Source organism: Macaca thibetana, chromosome 6 (assembly GCF_024542745.1).
Source record: "Macaca thibetana thibetana isolate TM-01 chromosome 6, ASM2454274v1, whole genome shotgun sequence".
NCBI lineage: Eukaryota > Metazoa > Chordata > Mammalia > Primates > Cercopithecidae > Macaca > Macaca thibetana.
Genome location: NC_065583.1, coordinates 2090085 through 2112515, shown reverse-complemented (window position 1 = coordinate 2112515; position 22431 = coordinate 2090085). Strand labels below are relative to the sequence as shown.

The 22431-nt window shown below is 47.9% G+C and overlaps 2 protein-coding genes across 11 annotated transcripts in view; one reads left to right on the top strand and one right to left on the bottom strand.

The window, feature by feature from the left end:
- RUFY1 (RUN and FYVE domain containing 1) overlaps nucleotides 1-7258 on the top strand; it is a 65958-nt gene extending 58700 nt beyond the window's left edge. For both annotated transcript variants that reach the window (XM_050794177.1, XM_050794176.1), the window contains 3 exons: nucleotides 3242-3290; nucleotides 4974-5051; nucleotides 6637-7258. In XM_050794177.1, coding sequence (XP_050650134.1) covers nucleotides 3242-3290; nucleotides 4974-5051; nucleotides 6637-6780 — 271 coding nt within the window. In that variant the 3' untranslated portion in view covers nucleotides 6781-7258. The remainder of the gene's footprint in view (nucleotides 1-3241; nucleotides 3291-4973; nucleotides 5052-6636) is intronic.
- Nucleotides 7259-12371: 5113 nt separating this feature from the next.
- On the bottom strand, nucleotides 12372-22160 carry HNRNPH1 (heterogeneous nuclear ribonucleoprotein H1). Of its 9 annotated transcripts, none has more exons than XM_050794207.1 (13): nucleotides 21812-22160; nucleotides 20527-20654; nucleotides 18756-18911; nucleotides 18406-18549; nucleotides 16782-16920; nucleotides 15654-15832; nucleotides 15498-15569; nucleotides 15308-15441; nucleotides 15021-15156; nucleotides 14555-14614; nucleotides 14373-14462; nucleotides 13644-13736; nucleotides 12372-12546 (listed from the first exon to the last, which is right to left on the bottom strand). In XM_050794207.1, exons 2-13 carry the CDS (start codon nucleotides 20621-20623, stop codon nucleotides 12428-12430), a joined length of 1419 nt encoding a protein of 472 aa, XP_050650164.1. In that variant the 5' UTR covers nucleotides 20624-20654; nucleotides 21812-22160; the 3' UTR covers nucleotides 12372-12427. The 9 variants fall into 9 exon arrangements, with proteins under 9 accessions (XP_050650164.1, XP_050650163.1, XP_050650165.1 ...); XM_050794206.1 differs by lacking the exon at nucleotides 21812-22160 and adding an exon at nucleotides 21133-21235; XM_050794208.1 differs by lacking the exon at nucleotides 21812-22160 and adding an exon at nucleotides 21123-21146.
- Nucleotides 22161-22431: the final 271 nt, after the last annotated feature.

The following is a 22431-nucleotide window of genomic DNA, read 5'->3' as shown; positions in this document are numbered from 1 at the left end:
CACCTCTGCTATCCTGTCTACCTCACAGGTGGGTCTGGACCCTTCAGGGGCAAAACAGCCGTCAGCAAGGCCATCTATCAGAGGAACAAAGTCCCTCTTCTTTCTGCATAGCTCCCAAGGTCACCCAAGGTTGACTCTGCTCCCGAGTGCCCATGCCTGACGTAAGCACCATTACCAAGCAGATGGGGCTCAGCCTCAGCACAGCCTGGGCTCAGGCCCAGCACTGCGTATATTTGACCGGAAAAGGTCCACACATGGAGACCAAAATGAGAATCAGCTCGAAACACACTGGGGTATAGATGCGTGCAGCCTTAGAATTTTTCTTGCAGTCTGGAAAGGTGTAGAGTAGTAGTATTAAGAAAATAGGCCGGGTATGGTGGCTCACACCTGTAATCCCAGCACTTTGGGAGACCAAAGTAGGCAGATCACCTGAGGTCAGGAGTTCGAGGCCAGCCTGGCCAACATGGTGAAACCCCATCTCTACTAAAAATACAAAAATTAGCCAGGCGTGGTGGTGGGCACCTGTAATCCCAGCTACTCGGGAGGCCGAGACAGTAGAATCGCTTGAACCCGGGGGGCAGAGGTTGCAGTGAGCCACAATTGTGCCACTGCACTCCAGTCTGGGTGACAAAAGTGAGAATCCGTCTCAAAAAAAAAAAAAAAAAAAAAATAGCTGGTCAAGGAATCTGATGTCTGTGGTGGGAATGCAGTCTGCCCACTCCCAGATGCAGGTGCTGGCCACTCGCCATCTATCCTGCGCCCCTTACCTCTCTACATTAGCCCATGGCCACTGCTCCCTCCCCTCCCACCCTCCGCCCTGCCTGCCACCCGCTCAGCTGAGTGCCCTGTGCTGCTCTCGTCTGGCCTGTCAACTTGCCATGCTCTGGCCCCTGTTCCTCCCCAACCCCCAGGGAGCTCCTTGAGCGACGCAAGGCCCAGTGTCTGTCCCCATGCTCAAGAGCACAGGCCAGCTGTGAGGGCATCCCAAGAGCACTCACCAGAAGCAGACGTGGAACAGGGGCGGGCGTGGAGCTGGCTTCTGGGGTTTGCAGCCAGTGTTTTCCTCTTTACATTGGATGGATGGCAAGGCAGTGTCACAGGTCCCCTCCTAGTGACCATAGACCTCGAAACTGTGGATGGTCTCTGATCTTTAAAATATATCTTTGTGGCCGGGTGTGGTGGCTCATGCCTGTAATCCCAGCATTTTGGGTGGCCGAGGTGGGCATATCACCTGAGGTTGGGAGTTCGAGACCAGCCTGACCAACGTGGAGAAGCCCCGTCTCTACTAAAAATATAAAATTAGCCAGGCGTGCTGGAGTGCGCCTGTAATCCCAGCTACAGGGGAGGCTGAGGCAGGGGAATCGCTTGAACCTGGGAGGCAGAGGTTGCAGGGAGCCGAGATCGCACCATTGCACTCCAGCCTGGGCGACAAGAGTGAAACTCTGTCTCAAAAACAAACACAAAAATGTATTGTTGCACTTAATGGCTGCCTGGCACTACCGGCTACCCTAGCTTCCGAATTCCAGTGTGAGCTGCCTGGCCACCACTCCCTCCCAGCAAGTGCTGTGCGTGTGACAGCATCAGGTGTATGCAAACCCAGACAGGGCTGCCTGAGGAGCTGCTTTTGTGCTCTCTCCTCTTCGCTTCTTCCTCTTGCAAGCCTGTGCCGGATGACAGACGGCAAAGCCTCTTCGCAGACCCTACATTAGCTACAGGAACAGTTTTCCAGTTTCATTATCTTGGGAACATCTGGATTCTTCCTAAATTGTGTTCCCCAGAGTTCTTGTATGTTCAGTTTGCCATCTTGACCTGGCTTCCCAAGGTCTGTCCATCTGGGCAGCCTGTTCTGATCCTGTCAATCTGCTGGCCTATTTCCTGTGTCTGCAGCCGGACCAGGAAGGGAAGGAGCTGCCTCCCAATCTTTAGTAAAAGCCACAGGGATTTTTCTAAATGCCCTGATGCTGTTTTCTAATCCCTCCCTTAGAAGTCTAGCGTGTGTTTCCCAGAGACCTGCCATTTTCTCACTTTGATTAGTCTAATCTGATGATAGTTCAGACTGATCTCAGTTTTTAGCAAAGGCTCAGACCAGGCTGGGCGTGGGGGCTCACGCCTGTAATCCCAGCACTTTGGGAGGCCGAGGCAGGTGGATCACTTGAGATCAGGAGTTCAAGACCAGCCAGGCCAATATGGTGAAACCCCGTCTGTAGTAAAAGTACAAGAAAATAAGATGGGCATGGTGTCAGGCACCTGTCATCCCATCTACTTGGGAAGCTGAGGCAGGAGAATCGCTTGAACCCAGGAAGCAGAGGTTGCAGTGAGCCAAGATCACACCACTGCACTGCAGCCTGGGCGACTCAGCAAGACTCCATCTCAAAAAAAAAAAAAAAAAAGGAACGCTTCAGCCCATAATCCCAGCACTTTGGGAGGCTAAGGCAGGCAGATCACTTGAGGTCCAGAGTTCAAGACCAGCCTGGGCAACATGGCAAAACCCCACCTCTACAAAAAAATACAAAAATTAGCCAGGCATGATGGCTCGCACCTGTAGTCCCAGCTACTTGGGAGAATCACTTGAGCCCAGGAGGTTGAGGCTGCAGTGAGCCATGATTGCATCACTGCATTCCAGCCTGGGCAATATAGCAAGACCCTGTCTCAAAAAAAAAAAAAAAAGATCACACTGTTTCCCCAAATCGCACAAACTGCCTCATTTTATTTGGTTTAGTTCTGCCAATTTAAACCGTGTTCAGTCCTGTCTCTTACGTAAACAAAGGAATTGTTCTGACACTAACAAGAATGGAGCAAGAACAAATGGCTGTGCCCTCTGAGCCTGCCCCTTCCAGACAGCAGGCAGCAGATTGGAGGCCGGGGAGAGGCTGCAGACTCAGGTTCCTGCTGGGGACAGCGGGAGAGACCAGCGCAGAACAGGGCCAGGTCTTGGACTTCCGGCCTCAGGCCATCCTCTCGCCTCAGCCTCCCTCAGAGTCTGTTTGAGCCCCTGCAGGCTAAGCAGTGTGTTCTTGTGCCGGGTGCAGTCCCAGGCTCAGCCTCAGCCCCCAGCAGACGGGAGCCAGTGTGATGAGGCGACTCTGGGATTGTACAGAGGCGGAAGGCATTTTAACAACCCATGCTCTGGGTCTCCTCACAAGTCCGGTATCTTCACAAAGCTAGTCATGAGAGCCAGCTGTGTTAGGGAGCCAGAGCCTCACTCTCTCTCACTGCTGTCAAATGGCCTTTTCTTCCTTAGGTCCAAGCTGAAGATGGAAGATATAAAAGAAGTGAACCAGGCACTGAAGGTACTGGCTTGCTAAGAACCACTTCTTCGCCGTCAGCTTGTGCTGATGGCCTGTGTGCTCGTACGTTTAAGTATCCCAAGAGTCAGGTGAGAGCGTGTGGTCGAAGCAGTGGTGTGGATGACATATTTACAGAGAAGCCAGACGCTGCTCAGAAACGTGTCCCTCAGCTGAGGGATGCTGACAGGTGGCAGGGCCAAAGCTGAACCTAGGTCTTCTGCCTCCAGTTCTTCTGCCATCAGCTGTGCTTTGAAAATAGGCCTGATGGGTCTTCCTAAAGGGGGAAGCAGGTGGCAGAGAAGAGAGACCCGCAGGTATCTTTAAACAGTGAAAAACAGGCCCTTCTGTTGAAGCGAGGGGCCAGAGGCCAGCCAGCCCCACTGCAGTGCCCTGTGCCATGGCTAAGGACCACTCAAGCCAAGCCCTGAGTTGGGCCAGGTTTCCACACCCTTGTGGGGAGGGCAGAATAACACATTCCACTGAAGAGCAGGAGCTTGCGGGTGGCCTGGTGCAGGTGCCAGGTGCAGGTGCCAGGCTGAGCTGCAGGGCGGAGTGTGTGGGAGAGGAGGCAGACATTCAGGGCATTCAGGGGCACGGCAGCCTGGCCTGCAAGATGGCCTTGCCTGCAGGAGCGTCCACCCTTCGGCCTCGGCTGTGCCGTGGCAGCGATGCAAAAGCAGCCCCTTTCCACACTCTCCCACGTGGTGCAGAGCAGGGACCCTAATGTCTCTGGGCATCTAACTTCCAAGTGTCAGGTCAGGGGCAGCAACTAACAGCAGCCTGGACTTCTAGGTAACATCAGTTTCACAGCATCAGAGGGAGGGTAAAAATCATGAAACAGGACTCTAGAGCCGCCAGAGCTCTTTGATGTCAGGATGAACGTCCTGGGCACACACTGGCAGCCCCAAGGGTGTGTGACTCTAGCTCAGTCTATGAGGATCTGTCTGTCAGCAAGAAGATCACATCCAGCAGATGCTAATAGGCCAGAAAAGTACCTCATGCCTTTGACTCCTGGAACGCCCCAGTCCCTAAGCCTGAATAAATCACAGGTGCTGCTCCCTGAGAAAGCCCTCCCAAGAGCCACCTTTCAAAGCCTCAGCCGCCTCCCCTGTGGAATGGAGTCCATCTGCTCCCCAGGGCTGTTCAGGAATCAAGGCTTTGGCCCGCAAGGAGAAGCGCTTCCTCAGGCCTGTGGGATGCAGTGCCCGCTGTCCATCACCACCTGTCTCTCCACAGGGATCAGCGTCAGCAGGTGTCCCAGTCTCCCTCAGACTTGGCCCTTCTGCCGCGCCTGCCAGTTCAGCTAGTCTCTTCGACCAGTGTCTCAGGCAGGGTCTAGGGTTGCAGGCACCAGAAGCTCACTCTGCTTACTTCAGCCAAAGGGAACTGATGGAAAGTGGGGGTGTGCCTGAGTGAGCGGACGCTGGAGACTGCCTTGAGGCCCCGGGGCAGCCTGCAGAGGCCAGGAGGTGAAGCATGGAGCTAGGACACAGGAATCCTGGCTGCAGCCAGACCGGGCAAGGGCCCGTTGATGACAGTGCTGTGAGGCCACATCTGATGGAGAAGAAACAGTGCCTCACTAGGAAACAGGTGCTATGAGGGACAATGGATGCAGCCAGAACACAGCTACGCACTCATCAGGGGCTTAGACAGGAAGTGGATTCTAGGATGTCCTCTCCTCCTCAGGGCCACGCCTGGCTGAAAGATGACGAAGCGACACGCTGCCGGCAGTGTGAGAAGGAGTTCTCCATTTCCCGGAGAAAGGTTTGTGGGGCTCCGCCCACCCTCCCAGTGCCCTGGGTCCTTGCCCGCTGAGATTCCGCTTTCTCTGGTTCCAGAAGCCCGCATCACACCAGGCGCACTGCCCTGTGACTGCTCCCTGGCTGGCAGATGGGCGGCCCCGCCTCTCCTGCTTGCCTGTGCAGATGGCTTTCCATCCCGGCACCCTCTTTCTGGGAGGCCTTGGCCAGTCACAGGCCCCTGGTCTCCAGCACATCCTTGCAGGAATTGACAATGATTTTGGGGGAGATGGGGCTCCTTGTGCCGAGCTGCTCTAGGGGATTGTCATTGAAAATTCTCTGTGTGCGGCAGGACCGAAATCTGGCCCAACTTAGGCAAAAACAGAATCTATGGGGAACCTACAGGGCAGCAGGTCACCAAAAATCACTGGTGATCTAGGCAGGGTGCTTGTCCCTGTCTTTTAGGTTCTGGAAACAAGGTCCTAGGCTCACCCTTGGGTCTAGGGTTGCCAGGGCCTTATTAATAGCCTCACCAAGACCAGCTGGGTAGGGGAAGAGTTGGATATAAGCAAAACTGGGAGCTAAAAGAAACACTGCCACAGCCATGTTCTGTCTGTTCCCATCAACAGCCTAGCTCTGGAAAAGAGGAAGCCTCAGCCACCCCCACTCCCCACCCCGAGTTTCAGGCAGTGCCTTGCAGTAAGCTCAGAGCTAGAAACCACGGCCTGAGGCTGCCTGAGATCACATATGTCTACAAGGCCTGGCTGTTCCCATCTGTGGAACCACAAAAGCAGAGGCTGCACAGGTGCTCATCTCGGTGTCTTATCAGGCACCTAGGGAACCTGTTTAGAAAGGGGAAGACCCACTCCCACCCCCTTGGAATGCAGCAAAGAGAACAAAGCAGACTCTTCCCATAGCTGGCTGGCTTAATGATGAAGTACAGCAAAAGTAAACTTTTTGTCTTAAGACCCTTAGGCCGGGCACGGTGGCTCACGCCTGTAATCCCAGCACTTTGGGAGGCCAAGGTGGGCGGATCACAAGGTCAGGAGATCGAGACCATCCTGGCTAACACCGTGAACCCCGTCTCTACTAAAAATACAAAAGATTAGCCGGGTGAGGTGGCGGCGCCTGTAGTCCCAGCTACTCGGCAGGCTGAGGCATGAGAATGGTGTGAACCCGGGAGGTGGGGCTTGCAGTGAGCCCAGATCATGCCACTGCACTCCAGCCTGGGCAACAGAGCGAGACTGTCTCAAATTAAAAAAAAAAAAAAAAACCCTTTGCACACAGCCCTCACCACTCCACAGAAACAGAACCCATTCCAGGCCAGGCGCGGCGGCTCAGGCCTGTAATCCCAGCACTTTGGGAGGCCGAGACGGGTGGATCACGAGGTCAGGAGATCGAGACCATCCTGGCTAACACGGTGAAACCCCGTCTCTAATAAAAATACAAAAATCAGCCGGGCGCGGTCTGGGTGACAGAGCGAGACTCCGTCTCAAAAAAAAAAAAAAAAACCCATTCCAAACAAATGCGCTTCTGAGTTAGGAAGCAGGGAGGGTGTGTGGATGGCTTTTCCCTGGGTGTCCTGTGACTGCCTTCTTCCCGTCCTCTAGCACCACTGCCGGAACTGTGGCCACATCTTCTGCAACACCTGCTCCAGCAACGAGCTGGCCCTGCCCTCCTACCCCAAGCCAGTGCGAGTGTGCGACGGCTGCCACACCCTGCTCCTGCAGCGCTGCTCCTCCACGGCCTCCTGAGCGTCTGTCCTCGGGAGCACAGCCTCGCGGACAGCGCCAAACCCTGTGGGTCTCCAGGGGCTTGGGAATTGTGTTCTTTCCCAAGAGAATCGAAGGAAAGAATCAAACTTCTCGCCCGGCCACTGGCACTCCAGAAGACAGTGTGCCAGAACCAGCAGCTCTCACCGTGCCGTGATTCGTTCGGAATTAACTCCTCTGGATGGAAACTTCCATCTTACGGCTCTGGTTCAGATACAACGTCATGATTTTGCTACTATCATTTTTCACTTTTCAAAGAATTTAACCTGTTTTACAGCAGTTCAGTTCTGCTAGTGAGTACTTTCCCTCTCCCACCTCCCTTCTGAAAACCTGACTCGTGTACAGCGTTTGACACACATGGGGTCTGTCTGTGCCTTCTCTGCTTCAGTCAAGAAATTTGCCATTTCATGCCCTTGTGACTACCTATCGTTGGTCCAGCAATAAAATCATTTATTTTTCACTCTGGCGCATGCAGAAGCTCCTGTCAACTTCCAAAGAGCCACCGCACCGGAGGAGGCCTCCGTACCCCTCGTGCCCGAGCCCAGTGTAAGCAAGAGGCCGCCGGTGCTGCCCCAGAGCCTGCAGGGCTGTGCCTGGTGAGCCAAGGGCAGTTTGCAGGGGCAGCCTGCCACCAACAGGCAGAGGAAGTGACCCCAAGCCTGTCACCAAAGTGCAAGAGTAGTTCACATACATGATTGGGAGTTGGACAGGTTACAGATGGAGACACCTGTGGAAAGGCACTTGGCAGGCAGTCATTTTTTACATTTCAAATGCAGTGCTAGGACTGGCTTCCAGTCCCTCCCTCGGAGGCCCCTACCCCCAAACAGCCAATGGCCTGGGGCTCTCTTCCGGTCAAGTCCAGACAGCCAAGAGTCAGTCTGCCAGACCTCATCCTTCACCTTCTATACGTGCACCTTGTCCAGGACCCTACCTTCCCTTCCCGCAGGCTCCCTACCCTCACCAAATGCAGGCCTCAGGATCGCACCCCTCCTCTGGGCTCCCCCACGACCTGGTCAGCCCTGGTAGATGCTTGCATGGCACCCTCGACTGAGTTTCCTCCTCTGCCGCTCCCTCCCTCCAACCGCTCTCAAGATGGAAAAGGTGGGAGCTTGGGCAAGGCTCAAAGATTCACCCACCATCCTATACAGCTTAGGACTGTACAGCCAGACTTCAAGACGAGGTCTGCCCTGCTCCAAAGCCATGTCCTAGCAGGTTTCCAACCCTGTTAGGGAAGCCCAGTGGCAGCCCTCCCCTCCCCTTCCCTCACCTCACCATAGCAGCTGCCATCTCATACAGGGCCAAACTTTGAGAAAAAACTGCCTCTCACTACCCCTAACTGGCATATACGACATCTGTGCCTTTTCAATACACCCAGTGTGGACCCCTAACTTGCTGGGCAGCCTTAGGCAAGTCGGTTCACTTGAGTCTTAGCTTTCATCTGCACACACAAAAGCAGAATAATCCATCCCTCCCCTACTTCAAGTCAGTTCTGGCAGCTCAGTATAAAAACATGCAGGAGGGGCCGGGCGCGGTGGCTCAAGCCTGTAATCCCAGCACTTTGGGAGGCCGAGACGGGCGGATCACGAGTTCAGGAGATCGAGACCATCCTGGCTAACACGGTGAAACCCCGTCTCTACTAAAATACAAAAAAAAAATTACCCGGGCGAGGTGGCAGGCGCCTGTACTCCCAGCTACTCGGGAGGCTGAGGCAGGAGAATGGCGTGAACCCGGGAGGCGGGGCTTGCAGTGAGCTGAGATGCGGCCACTGCACTCCAGCCTGGGCAACAGAGCGAGACTCCGTCTCAAAAAAAAAAAAAAAAAAAAAAAAACATGCAGGAGGTTCCCACCTCTGTGCCTGACACTTGTGTTTAAGTGAAATTTATCACACCCATTTTCAAAGTTGGCAATATTTGGTCAGGATAACTTCCCTACTCACAAATTCAAACATATTCTAAGCCCTAATTATGGCATCTCCAGTCCCTGGTCTGGTACCATACCACCTTTACCCAGCCTGAGAAACGAAGGACAGATGTTCTAAGGCAGCACTTCCCAAGTCAACTGAGGTAGGGGTGAGTGGTCAGGATTTTGTTTAAAATGCAGATTCCAACTCACAAGGTCAGGAGGTTAATTAAGTCACTGCAAACAAGCTATGGAGCACAAGATTCCAAAGAACCATAATGCGTCTAGACTTTTTTTTGAAACAGGAATTTCTCTCTTGTCGCCCAGACTAGAGTACAATGACGCGATCTTGGCTCACTGCAATCTCTGCCTCCCAGGTTCAAGCAATTCTCCCCTGCCTCAGTAGCTGGTATTGCAGGTGTGTACCACCACGCCCAGCTAATTTTTGTATTTTTTAGTAGAGACAGGGTTTCCCCATGTTGGCCAGGCTGGTCTCGAACTCCTGACCTCAGGTGACCTGCCCACCTCAGCCTCCCAAAGTGTTGAAACTACAGGCGTTAGCCACTGCCCCTGGTCTAGACTAGCCATATGGCTCTGGATTTAGTTTAACCTTACTCCAAGTGTCTAGTTCTAGTCCCTTCTCTAACAGGGCAAGCTTTTTTTTTTTTTTTTTTTTTTTTTTGAGACGGAGTCTCGCTCTGTTGCCCAGGCTGGAGTGCAGTGGCCAGATCTCAGCTCACTGCAAGCTCCGCCTCCCAGGTTTACGCCATTCTCCTGGCTCAGCCTCCCGAGTAGCTGGGACTACAGGCGCCTGCCACCTCGCCCGGCTAGTTTTTTGTATTTTTTAGTAGAGACGGGGTTTCACCGTGTTAACCAGGATGGTCTCGATCTCCTGACCTTGTGATCCGCCCGTCTCGGCCTCCCAAAGTGCTGGGATTACAGGCTTGAGCCACCGCGCCCGGCCACAGGGCAAGCTTTATCCCTAAATATACCACAGTTAACTCAGGACCCAGAGAAGGAACCCTCAATCCTTCTCAATACTGGGCCTCAGTACCAAACTATTAACACAAGATCTGAAGGGCAGTAACCAGGCTTAGAACACAGCTCAGCAACTCTCAACACTGCCTTCCCCCGGGACAACTGCTGCTCTCTCTAGACCTGCCAAAGACAAAACCAACGATACATACTCCAGACCCTTCCCTCTGCTGGTGTCCAGTCCTGATGGGGAAACCTGGTAGAGCAAGCAAGGGAGGATCTGCGAAGCCCTCCCTCCATGTCTCCTGCACGCACTGCTCCTGTGGGCAGATGGTTAGAAATGACCGATACTAAGCCACTCTGTCCAACCTACCTAGCCCTACCCCAACAAACTCAAGAGAAAGCTTATCCACACTTTGCTTTAAAGGGCACAAGCCCATCTGACAGCCTAACTCAGACACATTTACACTCTCATTTCATTATCAGGGACTTGAATCTAATGGGATGAGTAGCTGCCGGGCCCTCAGCATCTACTGAAGGAACTCTGGGACCAGACTTTTCAGGACTGCTTTTCTAATACCCAACCTTGTATTATTAATGTGAATAGACTCTCCCTTAGATACCTAACCTTGTTGTAATATGAATAGACTCTCCTTTAGTTGAGAAAGCCGGAGGGACTCCATTTGGCTCCTTCATTTACAAGACATCAAGGGCTCCTCACCCACCCGCTTCCTCAAGGACTTAACTTGTGCAAGCTCTCAGCATATCAGAGTGCAATTAACCAATAAGGTGCTGAGGCAAGCAGTTCCCAGCAATTTACTCGGAGATGGTACCATAAAGCCCCATTTGTCCCATAGGTAACGCCAGAGCCCCCACGCCTATCACCTTGTGATGAATTTAAAGCCCCTGCACCTGGAACTGTTTTCCTGTAACCATTTGTCTTTTCAACATTTTTGTGTTTTTCTTCTGTTAAGATTGCTGCAGCTAGAATCCCCCTCCCCTCTCTAAACAAAGTATTAAAGAAAATCTAGCCCCTTCTTTGGAGAGAATTTCGTGCCTTAGCGGTCTCTTGTTCACCGGCTAACAAAGGACTCCTGAATTCATCTCAAAGTGTGGCGTTTCTAACTCGCTCAGGTACACTTTAAAGCAGCTTGAATACTTCCTAGCATCATGTTGGAGCTCTGAACTACCAAAACGGGGATATATTTGGAGTTCATTTAAACTAGTCACATTAGCTCTCAATCACTATCACTCTACCCAGATTTACATGTAATTCTGCTTCCAAGTAGAATTGATTTTTAGGAATGAGCCAAAAATGTAAAAGTTCAAAACCTCAATTTGAAAAACCATCTGTGAAGGCTGGGAACAGTGGCTCAAGCCTATAATCCCAGTACTTTGGGAGGCTGAGGTGGGCAGATCACATGAGGTCAGGAGTTGGAGATCAGACTGGCCAACATTGTGAAACCCCGTTGTCTACTAAAAATACAAAAAAATTAGCCTGGAGTGGCGGCGGCACCTGTAACCCCAGCTACTTGGGAAGCTGAGGCAGGAGAATGGCTTCAGCCCGCAAGGTGGAGGCTGCAGGTGAGCCGAGATCACGCCACTGCAATCCAGCCTGAGACGGCTAAAACTGCGCCTCAAAAAAAAAAAAAAAAAAAAAAAAACCCACCACCGCTGAGCTAGAAGAAACCCACGTATTCATCATAACCTCCCTTGCCTCCAGCACCTTCCCAGCCAAGCATGAAGGCCTCACAGACATGCAGGCCATGCAGTGAGGGCACTGGCACCTCCCCCTTCGCTCTGTGCAAGTGCTTAACAAGTTATAGGCAAGTTCAGATCAGGTCCTGTGCAGCCAAATGACATACAGCCCTTCCACAAGGGCCCCAAAGACGAGTTTACCTTCAGTTGCACTGGAGGGAAGTCTGAAGACATCTACACAACAGCCTCAACTGCCAAGCCTCTCTGCCACAGCCAGAGATGTGGCCCTAGATGTGTACCCAGGTGGGCACAGAGCACCGAGACTCAGTCCACATGACACTGAAGCACAGACAAGACAGAGTGCAGTTTTTAAAAGGAGGATTTATTTGACAAGTTTCACTTAGCGCAATATACCTAAAAGGAAATCACAATACAATGAAAGATTTAAATCAAGGCCTCAGAATTTCATACAAACACCAAGACCAAAATCCTAAAGTACTGGTATTGCGTCTCAAAATTTTCCCATTAACTTAAAAAAAAAAAAAAAAAAAAAAAAAAAAAAAAAAGCTTAAAACTTACGTGCCTTACAGGTTATTAAATGAAACTAGAATTAACGAACATGCCAAAATGTTTCACTTTTAATTGTAGACATAGCTCCTATATTGAGTTTTACAAAAAAATAAAAGCATGTCTTTCAACATGCATCCAAACAGTGTTCAATGTAACGTGGCAAAGGGCAACATTTAACATAATTCAACTGCTTTTACCTAAATACGCTTACTGCTTAAGTACATCCTATAACTAACTTGAGAAAAGCTGGAACTTAAGTTTAACAGTTATAGTTTACTCAGCTTCACTGTTACATCCTAGATTGAGTATTGTATTCAAAAATACTGGGCCTTAAGTCTTCATAACAATCCTGATTTCCACTTAGAGTAAGCATAAATCACAAGCTTGTATTGCAGAAACTGTTAAACTGAAGTTTTTTTTTCTTAAAAAAAAAAAAAAAAAAAAAAAAAAAAAAGTTGACCAAGAGTCAGTGATCAGGACAGATCAATTACATTCCCCATCCACCACTCATACTGGACATGCTAGACATCCCTCCCATTCCGTTCACGCCCATAGATGCACGGCTTCCACTACTGTAGTAGCTGCTGTTCATTGCTCCTTGGTTACCTGCAAAGAGATCAATTTGACAAGTTAGGAATAATGTCAGACTACCAGTCAAATAAAATATAGTATTCCAAGAAAAAGTTTAAAAAGTATACGAGTACAAATGGCTGCTGTCCAAGTGGCGAGACGCATGTTTGGGAAAGGGGAATCCCGACTCCAAACAAGCCTCAATTAACCCCTTTTCTCTGCAGTACCAACTTGCCAGACTCTTGTGCTACCATTTTAACGGATTCTTCAGGATCAACATGAAAAATTAAGTTTAAAGGAAAACTAGTGTTTTTCAAAAATTGCAAAATTACTTCGTATTTTTAAAGCTAAACAAGGCATTTTTTAAAAAAATTTACCATAAACATTCACAATGTGTCCCTCGAATGGCATTTGAGAAAAGGGAGCACAGGGGAAGTCTCTTGCTTTTCCTATTCACGGTGGGCAGGAAGTGAGACAACCAAGGTGGACTAAAGGCAACTCACTGTGCCCAAATGGCAGCCTCCATGGAGTTAAGTCAGAGCCATTGACTGCTATAGAAAGTATTATTACAACATATCAGTATTTGCTATTGGGAATTTAAATTATATTTTTTGAGAAAATATTTACCTATGCAATGTTTGATTGAAAATCACTGGAGTTTTCCTGTAAAACTTGGTCTGCAAAAGGATTTTGTAGGGTAAGACTATAATACCAAAATCACCATTCTTTAGACCAATTGAAAAAAAATAAATAAAACCAATCCTAGGTTAACTAATAAATACGGTCCTGAACCCAACCACCATTCTACTATTCCAAATTCTCCCTCCATCTAAAATTGATGTACTGCTAACCAAAAGACAAAAAAGCGAACAACTTTATTTAATGTTTTAATAAATGGAGGCAGATATTTTCTGGCTCGACAGTATTCCAAAGTTGCAATGACTAGTTTTTTATTCACAGAACACTTCCCCCTCCCAATGATTGTTTCTGAAAATTAAGCTAGTAAAAAGTTACATTTGGATTGAAAGCATACATTTAATAACCCAATTTCACCAAAAAGGAGCCTGCACCTTCCCAACTAAAGAAACCTGCCTAAAACTTAATTCTAAGTATATTTAAAAAAACAGGCTTACCGTATCCACTCATGCTGCTCTGGCCACCATAGCCGCCTCCGTAACCTCCACTCAGCTGCTGGCTGGCTGGGCCACCGTAACTGGACTGGTTTGCTGTTAAGTTAAGAAAACTTTAGAACCTTGTTCCTTACATAATGTGGTACCTGGTGGTACCGGGCTTGTAATTCTATATCTATATTTTCCAGTCTTGACCTTATATTACTATAACCCTCTGCCTCCTTCTGCCTACTGTCTATAACCGGGCTACCCTTCTATCCATCATTTGAGCTACTCAAATATTTATAAACCAAAGTGCTAACGGGATATACATCAGCAGGACTAAAACCCACAAGATTCCCTAAGTAGAGGCATTTTGTGAAGATCTTATGAAACTGCCTGACTAGATTTAGTGGGGTTCCCCCTTAGATATATCAAAGGCACGTCAATACACCTAATTATGCCCACATTTATCTTAATCCTATTTTGCTATTTAAACTTTATACTCAGAAAATTTAAGTAGTTTCACTCCGTAGTCCCCTCCCCCAAGAGTACTTAAATCTAATTTGAATTATCTATCCTAAGGAACTTCATAACAAAGATTTAAGTAAGCCAGATACAAAATTCAAATATCAAGAAACTGCTTTCTTTGCCTAAGTTTGTTATGCTAAACTTATTAAATAGATTAACAACTTATAATTGACTTATACAGATATAAACGTTTTGGTTTTTAAAAAAACTAACGATATTTACACAAGCCCATGCCTCCCATCATTTGGCTACCATAAGCACCACCGCTTGCTCCTGCTGTAGAATTCAAGAAGAGTTCTACATATCTGTGTTCTGAAATGAGAGAAAAGGCATACAAGGTTAGCTTAAAAAAAAGACACTAAAGTGATATTTACACAAACCCATGCCTCCTAGCATTTGGCTACCGTAAGCACCACCGCTTGCTCCTGCTGTAGAATTCAAGAAGAGTTCTACATATCTGTGTTCTGAAATGAGAAAAAAAAAGTTTGAAAATGTTTGTTGGTGAAACACAACAGGATAAGCACTTTTATAAAGTTTTTAAACAAGCAGATCTGTGAACTTCAAATACCTTGGCAAAGAAAATTCTAGCTACTTCTCTTAGGTGATCTACTTTAACTCCAATATCTAGCCTTTACATATTCATCTATGTTGTCAATTAAGGATATAAACCTCAAGATGTGCGTATCACAAATCCGTTAGACTAATTTTTAAAACCCAAACCTCCTTCAACCCACTGCCCCCCATCCCCCAAGAATTAATCTATTACTGGAGAGGAAACTTCTCATATATCCTTATTTTTCCATTTCTCTATTGTAAATGTTAGTCACACAATCACCTGTTAAGAGCCCACAAACGCTCAACCACACTTACGCATATTTGCTTTGTCTTTTGACATAGCTGCCACGGCATCTTCATGAGTTGCAAACTCGACATCTGCTTCACCAGTTACTCTGCCATCAGGACCAATTTCAATGTGTACTCTCACAGGATTGAGTGGTGAAAAAAACTACAACACAAGGCATTTCAAAGAATTAAATCAACTTTCTAATGTTACAAAATAAAACTACAATTTCTAACACAGTGCTCACATTTATAGAGTAAGGCTCAGACTTTTACTGCCATACTGAAATAGACTTGTGAGTTCATCCTACACTTACATTATAAATGTCATTCTCAGTAGCTCTGTAAGGTAATCCACGCATGTGTACACAGTGTCCTGTTGTGCTCTGGAAAGTAGAGCCACCATCCCCGTATCTGTGATCAGACATTCCTGAAAAACAGTAATTGAGGTCTAGATGGACAAGAGTGTAAGCATCCTTCAACTGAGAAATTCAATTCTTACCTTACCTCTTCCAAATCTATCTGACCCAAATCCATAGCCATCATTATAGCCATTGTAATCGTCATAGCCTCCATAGCCTGAAAGACAAAGTACAATCCATCAAACAAAACACCTAAACAAAGGAACAGACTACTTGCCAAACCCTGGGAATCCTCACGTACCTCCACCGTAAGCACCGCGCCTCATCCTCTCAAAGCCAGCTCCTCTGCCAATGCTGTTATACCCTCTGCCAGCCCCAGGTCTGTCATAGGGACCTGGCCGCTGCATGGCCATAAGCTTTCGTGGTGGATCATAATGAGTTCTAACTTCAGCTCTACTGCTCTTAAAGATCTCAATATACCTAAAGCATCGTTCATAAGGAAAGGGTAGGGAGGGGAGAGACAACATTAGTTCATTTTATACAGGTATTTAGTTACACAAGAAATACAATCTAGTCATAGCCATGAAACTGACTAATATTTAAAGCCAGATTTCTTATATTTGCATAGGCAATGACCAGAAATTCACTCAATAAATAGTAAGACAATGTAAACTTTACAGAAAAAAAACACTCACTCCTCCTGAGGCAGAGCCCAACCTTAGGGGTAGAGAGGAGTACTGTAAAATAAACGTTCTAGGAGGGAAATAATTCCACTCAACTTTCAACATTTCAAGTCTTAAATCCATTGGCAGCATGTATAGCAAGTGGGCTAAAAAGCCAGCCTCCACCAACAGTCTAGCCCACACTACACATTTCCTTTCGCCAATAAATACCCCAGCCTATGCTTTTAGTAAGAATCAGCATAGGTAAGCGCATGCTTCAATGAAAAATAGTCACAAGCAAAGAGAATAAAACCTTTTGTGACAATTTCTTGAAAGCTATGCTTATTAATACTATGCAGAATATTTATATACAGCAAGAAAAAGTTTGTTGCATTTCAACTTTAAAAACAAGATCAGAAAGTATCACATTTTCTTATGGTAATATTAATTTACTCTAGGTGGGTGTTATTACAGCTAAAGCCAGGTTTGCATTAATTTTTTAAAGCCATAGTCTCTCAACTCTATTGATTGGGGTTAATAAGACTCACAAAATTGTCAAGTAGACCAATTAACTAGGGACAAATTTTAAACCTAAAATTTAGTTTGCGTGTAACATGGGACTGACACAAGAAAAGTTTGGAAATCATGGCAAAACATCAATTACCTAGGACTACAAAACATTAATTTCTTCTTTTAAGCAGAGAGAATATGGATTTAATTGTTTACCATAAGAAAAGTGACATATCCAACCAACCATCCATCCCCACCTGTGCCCTATTCTTTCCTTGTGTTTCTTTAGAGCCTTTTCAGCTATTTCCTGTGAAGCAAACTGCACGAAGGCCTCCCCCGTACTCCTCCCCTGGAAGTCCACCGGCAATGTTATCCCATTTGGCACGATTTCCAACCCTTCAACCCAAGGACAAATAACCCCAGTAGGGGGGCAATATTAACATCACAAGCCCAGAAATGATTCTTCTTATAGCTTTAAATAAACCAGAACTTTTAACTTTAGGTGAATGGTATGCTTTCAACAAGTACTCTTTAAATATGCATTGCAATAATATGAAGTTCCATTATTACGAAGTATAACTATTCTTAACACACCCATGGTACAGTATAAATTAAAAAAAAAAAAATTGCTGAACGCAGGATGCATTAAGAATTCAACAACTTAAGAACACATATCTATGCAACTTAATGTTGAGAATTATACAAGAATTCAATTAAGTTTTAAGCATTAAATAACAGTTTTACTAAATTCAAAACACCTTTTACCTCATTTTATATTTCAATGCTTTAAGTTATTGGAACTTCAAGTCTTTAAAAAGATATACATTTAAACATTTCATATAAAAACTAAAACATTAAATTATAATTGACAAACATAACAATCTAAACTTTCAACAAAACTGATCTACACAGCACAATCATGCATGCTTATGCTCTAACAGTAGTTATGATTCACTTCTGGAAATTCCGTCTATGAAAAATCCTTTCCGTGGATACATTCCCAAGCTTACAAAAAGGACTTAAAGCACTTTCCTAGAAGATATGAAATTATGTTCATATTTAACGTTGACAGATAGCATTCAATTCTCACCAATTTAGAGTAAAAACAAAACAAGACTTGATTTTTAAAATTCTGACATTAGGACTTGATACATATATAAATTTTTAACATACTACACTAAACCATGAAAGGATTTCTTGCTTCCAGTGTATCACATCATAAATATTAATATTTAAAATATACGATATCTAACATTGTTAAACATGCAATCTTATCAGCTCTTCAGCATAAAAACATTCAAATACTTTAGGCCCAGGAACAATTTCAAAACACTTTGTTATTTCAGATACCGAGACTACAAGCATTCAAACTACTCTCACTACATCTGATTTTCAGTAAGTTTATATCACACTGGTTAAACCAAGTCTTTCATAAATCGACTTCTGCATTAAAGAGAATTAGACCATTCTGGTCACATGACCCAAATGTGTCTCTTGCAACAACACAGACACTTGCCATAATTTACAACAACCTAATTCGTCACACTAATCTGATGTTAAGGGATCTTACCTTTAACGTGAAGTACTTAGCTGGACACCAATGTGAGGAAAAGCAGTTAAGCTGTTGAGGGCAATCCTCAATGAAAGATCTACTCTGAACTATAATACTAAATATAGGCAAAGTTAACATTTTGGAAGTACTTCATTTCCACCTTTAAGATGGGCTTAAATTATTTGAAGGTCTCTAGGAAGAAAACATTAATTCATTGGCAATTTACACAACCTATTGAAATACCTAAGCTACTCAACTTTAAGGTCTATTAAATCACCTTGCAGAAGCTAGCCAAAACTCACTGCTCATCAACAAACAGGACTACATACCTGAGAAGAACTGAACAATTTCTTCCTTGCTACATCCAAAGGGAAGTCCTCTAAGCCGTACAAAGCCATCATTGGCCGTGTCAGGACTATTTGGACCAGTATGCTTCAACACCCAATCCATTTCAACGTTGTTTGACTTGAATACTGAAAGAGGTGCTTAGAATTAGTCACTTTTGGAAAATTAGGTAACAAAGTTCAGACTTCCTGGGTCTTTAGATAAGCTAGGAAGAGCTGCCACAAACTCCCTTAGATGACCATTTCCATGCAGTCAAATACCTAAAATTCAGAAGGGGTAAGACCTCTATTGTTTAATGCTTTATTTACTGTAACTAGGGCAATGTAAATCAAACCTTCAACATATCTGTGTCCCATAGTTTCTCTGTCTTTTTTCAGGGCCAATTTGACTTCATCTTCTGATTCAAGTTCAACAAAAGCCTCGCCACTTGGTCTGCCTTCTCTGGTGTAGATGAAACGAATACCTTGAGCCCCATTTTGAATTTTGCAGTCTGGAAAGAAAACAACCGTTAATACGGAATTTAAAACCTAAAACCACCTCTGGGTGACACAGATGAAATGTCTATTCCGTGTCCCCACTACAAATTACGTAACTTGTGAAGCCTGCATATAATGACGATATTACCAACTCCTGGAACTCCAATAAAAAAAAAAAAAACCTCATTCCCAAGGTGATGTATTTCCAACCCATCAACAACATACAATATTCAAAGCAGTTTCAGAATGAATTTCTCTCTTAAGTCCCTGCTACTTATGTCCACATCACACATCTTTTATCAATTTCTCAGAACATTATCAAGCCTGGACTTTGTGACTTTATGGCAAACCTACTTCGTTGCGAGTTGCTTTGGTCTGGTCTGGCGCGTTTGTCAAGTTCTACCTTACCAGCAGCCACATTACGGTTTCTCATTCAAATCCAAATTACAGGCCCATTACTCACCTGAAAGGGGATCAGTGTTACCAAGCTAAAATGCTCCAAGTTGCACAGCTGAAGCCAAACCCAGCGTTGCCCCCTGCAAGGTGGCTTCCAGTGTACTTGGTTCTTGTTTTACAGGTCGTTTTCCGTTACCAATGCTAAATTCAGATAGTAAGTCAACACTACAAACGTCTTGCCAAAAGCTGTCAATTTCATACAAGTAGGATTTTATCAGTCTAATTTTTCCCAGTCTAATAACGGGAACAAGGACATTCTGATAGAAAATATTCAGGAAACCTAGGGACTGCAAAAACACTTCCCTGGGTTTCAGTGTTTTCAATTGTATAGCCAGCCAAATTAAGAACTAGATGAGCAAACACTCTTCAATTACCAAATCTTGATTAGGAAAACTGAAATTAAGACGTGACATTTTAACTTTCCGAAGAATGCTCCTTTTCAAGGAAACACCAGAACTGGAAACAAGAGATTACACTTCAAGATACTGAAAAACATTACTATTATTGGTCTAATTACTCGGCAATTTTCTCGAGATTGAGGAGGAAACCCACCTATGCCAATTCATCTTTTCGCAAAAAGACACCGGGGCCAGGCGCGGTGGCTCACGCCTGTAATCCCAGCATTTTGGGAAACCGAGATGGGCTGATCACTTGAGGTCCAGAGGTTCGAGACCAGCCTGGCCAAAATGGTGAAACCCCGTCTCTACTAAAAAAACAAAAATTAGCTGGGCGTGGTGGTGCGCGCCTCTAGTCCCAGCTCCTCGGGAGACTGAGGCAGGAGACTCGCTTGAACCCAGGAGGCGGAGGCTGCAGTGAGCCGAGATCGCGCCACTGCACTCCAGCCTGGGTGACAGAGACTCCCAACACAAAGGAAAAAGAAAAACGACATCCATAAAAGAAAAGTTGGTGTTCAAAGGTAGTAAAGAAATCAAAGGGTCTGCCAGATCTGCCGCACTCCCCCCGCAGGGCCAGGAGGACGGGCGGGGCTTTCGAAAATTCCATTGCGTAACCGCGGCCGGCCGGGCGCGAGCCACACGGCGGTGAGTGCAGTCGCCCGCGCCTCGCCAGGGGGCGCCCCGGGTCCCGCCGCCCCGCCCCGCCCCAGCCCGGCTGCCCGCCAGCCCGCCCGCCCCGGCCTCGAACTCGAACTCCCGCGTCCTAGTTCTAACTCACCAGAAAAAAACCTCTGCACTTCATCGGCCGAGCAAGACCACGGCAAGCCCCGGACCTTCACCACGAATCCCTCTCCGCCTTCGGTGCCCAACATCATCGTCTCTTACGCGGTCCGGCGTCGAAACAAACTGCAAGGCGGGGAGGACCAAACCTAAGAGCGCCAATTAAGCTGTCCTCCGCCTCCGAGGCGCCCCCGGGCCCGCACCGGCCCCCCCACCAAGCAAAAACCGGGGGGATGCACCCACCCCGGCGGCTCCAATACCCAACACCTCCTCGTCCGGCGGCCGGACCCCCAAAAGCTGTTCTGAGCAGCAACCGTCGGCGCCCCGAACCGTGGGGGCCCGGGCCGAGCCAGCGTGGAGGAAAGGAAATGGCGGCGGCCGCTTCCGCTCCGCCTCCTCCGACTTCTCACACAATAGAGTCGGCGCGGCCTGCAGGCCTCAGCTGCGGTGCCGACATTCAGCGAACCACTCGCGGCTCTCGATGGCAGCCCGCAGCTCGCCAAGGTCCCCGTGGCCCTCCCAGAGGTATGAGGACAACCAATCCTCGCAAAAACGGCGCCCACGGTGGTCGGTGAACTGCAAGCGAGGACCCACCGAGACTCACCCAGAAACCCGACTTCTGCGTGGCTAAGACGAAATGGCCAGCGGGCGCCTGCGCAACCTAAATAAGGCCCTTTGTGCGAGTTCTGCGCACGCGCAGCCAGCTGCCCGCACCGCCCCGTTGCGTCACAAAGAGCTCTGGCGCATGCGTAGTTTCAAGAGCCAGCCCACCGTCCGCCGGCGGATTATTACACGCTTGGGTTTTGGGCGCAGCACCCCCACCCATAAACCCGCCGGGCTTTTTATTGCGCATGCGCCTTCCCGCGAATATTGAACTTGGGAGTCTTAGCGGTTTATAATTGTTTCATGCGCATGCGTCTTCCTTGAAACCGTTCTCTAGCCTTACCCGCCAGCGTGGGGGAGGGGAATGGCGGCCGCCTGTTCCCTATGGGACTGTATAGGAGTCCCGAGCTCTGGGTTGAAGAGGTGGGCGTCTTTCTACCCCTTACCCCCTGGCTCTTACCGGTGCGCTCCTGGCCGACCTGAAAGGAGAGGCGCGGCCTTCAGGCGTTCCCACTCCCCGCGCCGCCTGTCTCCCCTTTATCCCCAAACCGGCCGAAGCTGATCAGCCGCAGATGGTCGAGCGTCCTGGGAGCTGCGGGGCTGCGGACGTCCCGCGCCCGAAGCCACCCGGATGGTGCCTGGGGCACGTCCCAGCCATGTGTGCCTCCACTTCCCCTTACCTGCGGTCGTCGGGCCTAGGGCCCCGGTCGGCGCGAGGTTCCCGTGCCTGTGGCTCGCGCCTGTACCCAGCTTTTGCCTAACGAACTCGCACCCTGTGTACCCCTTGACCCGCCTCACGGTCGGTGGGCCTTCCGTGCCCTGGGGCCCTGGCACGAGGAGGAATCGCGAGCGCGGGCTTCTCCACGGGTGCGCGCCGGCCTCTGCCCGGTAGGTTACCGCTGAATCTCCCAGGACAGAATCGGTAACAGTGCGTCCAATCCCCGGGCGTAGACGCCGCATTCGAGGAGACCCCCGGCTCACCCCATGTGCACACATGCTGCCAGATGAGTAATGTTCGTGGTTTCTAACAGCACTGCCCAACACCGAAGATGCCGTAGCCTCCCAGGCCTCCCCAGGTCTGATCTGGCTGCCCTCCTCACCCCAGCTCTAGTGGACACAGACAATAAACAAATTAACAATAAGGCAGGGTTGGACCTTGCCGCAGGGCTACCTTAGCTAGTGCAGGCCTAAGTGCCACCCTGGGAAGATGCAGACGAAGCATGTTTCCAACCCCAGGGCCACAGAGTCCGAATCCAGTTTTGACAGGTTTGAGAAAAGTAGAGAGGACATCAAAAGAAAG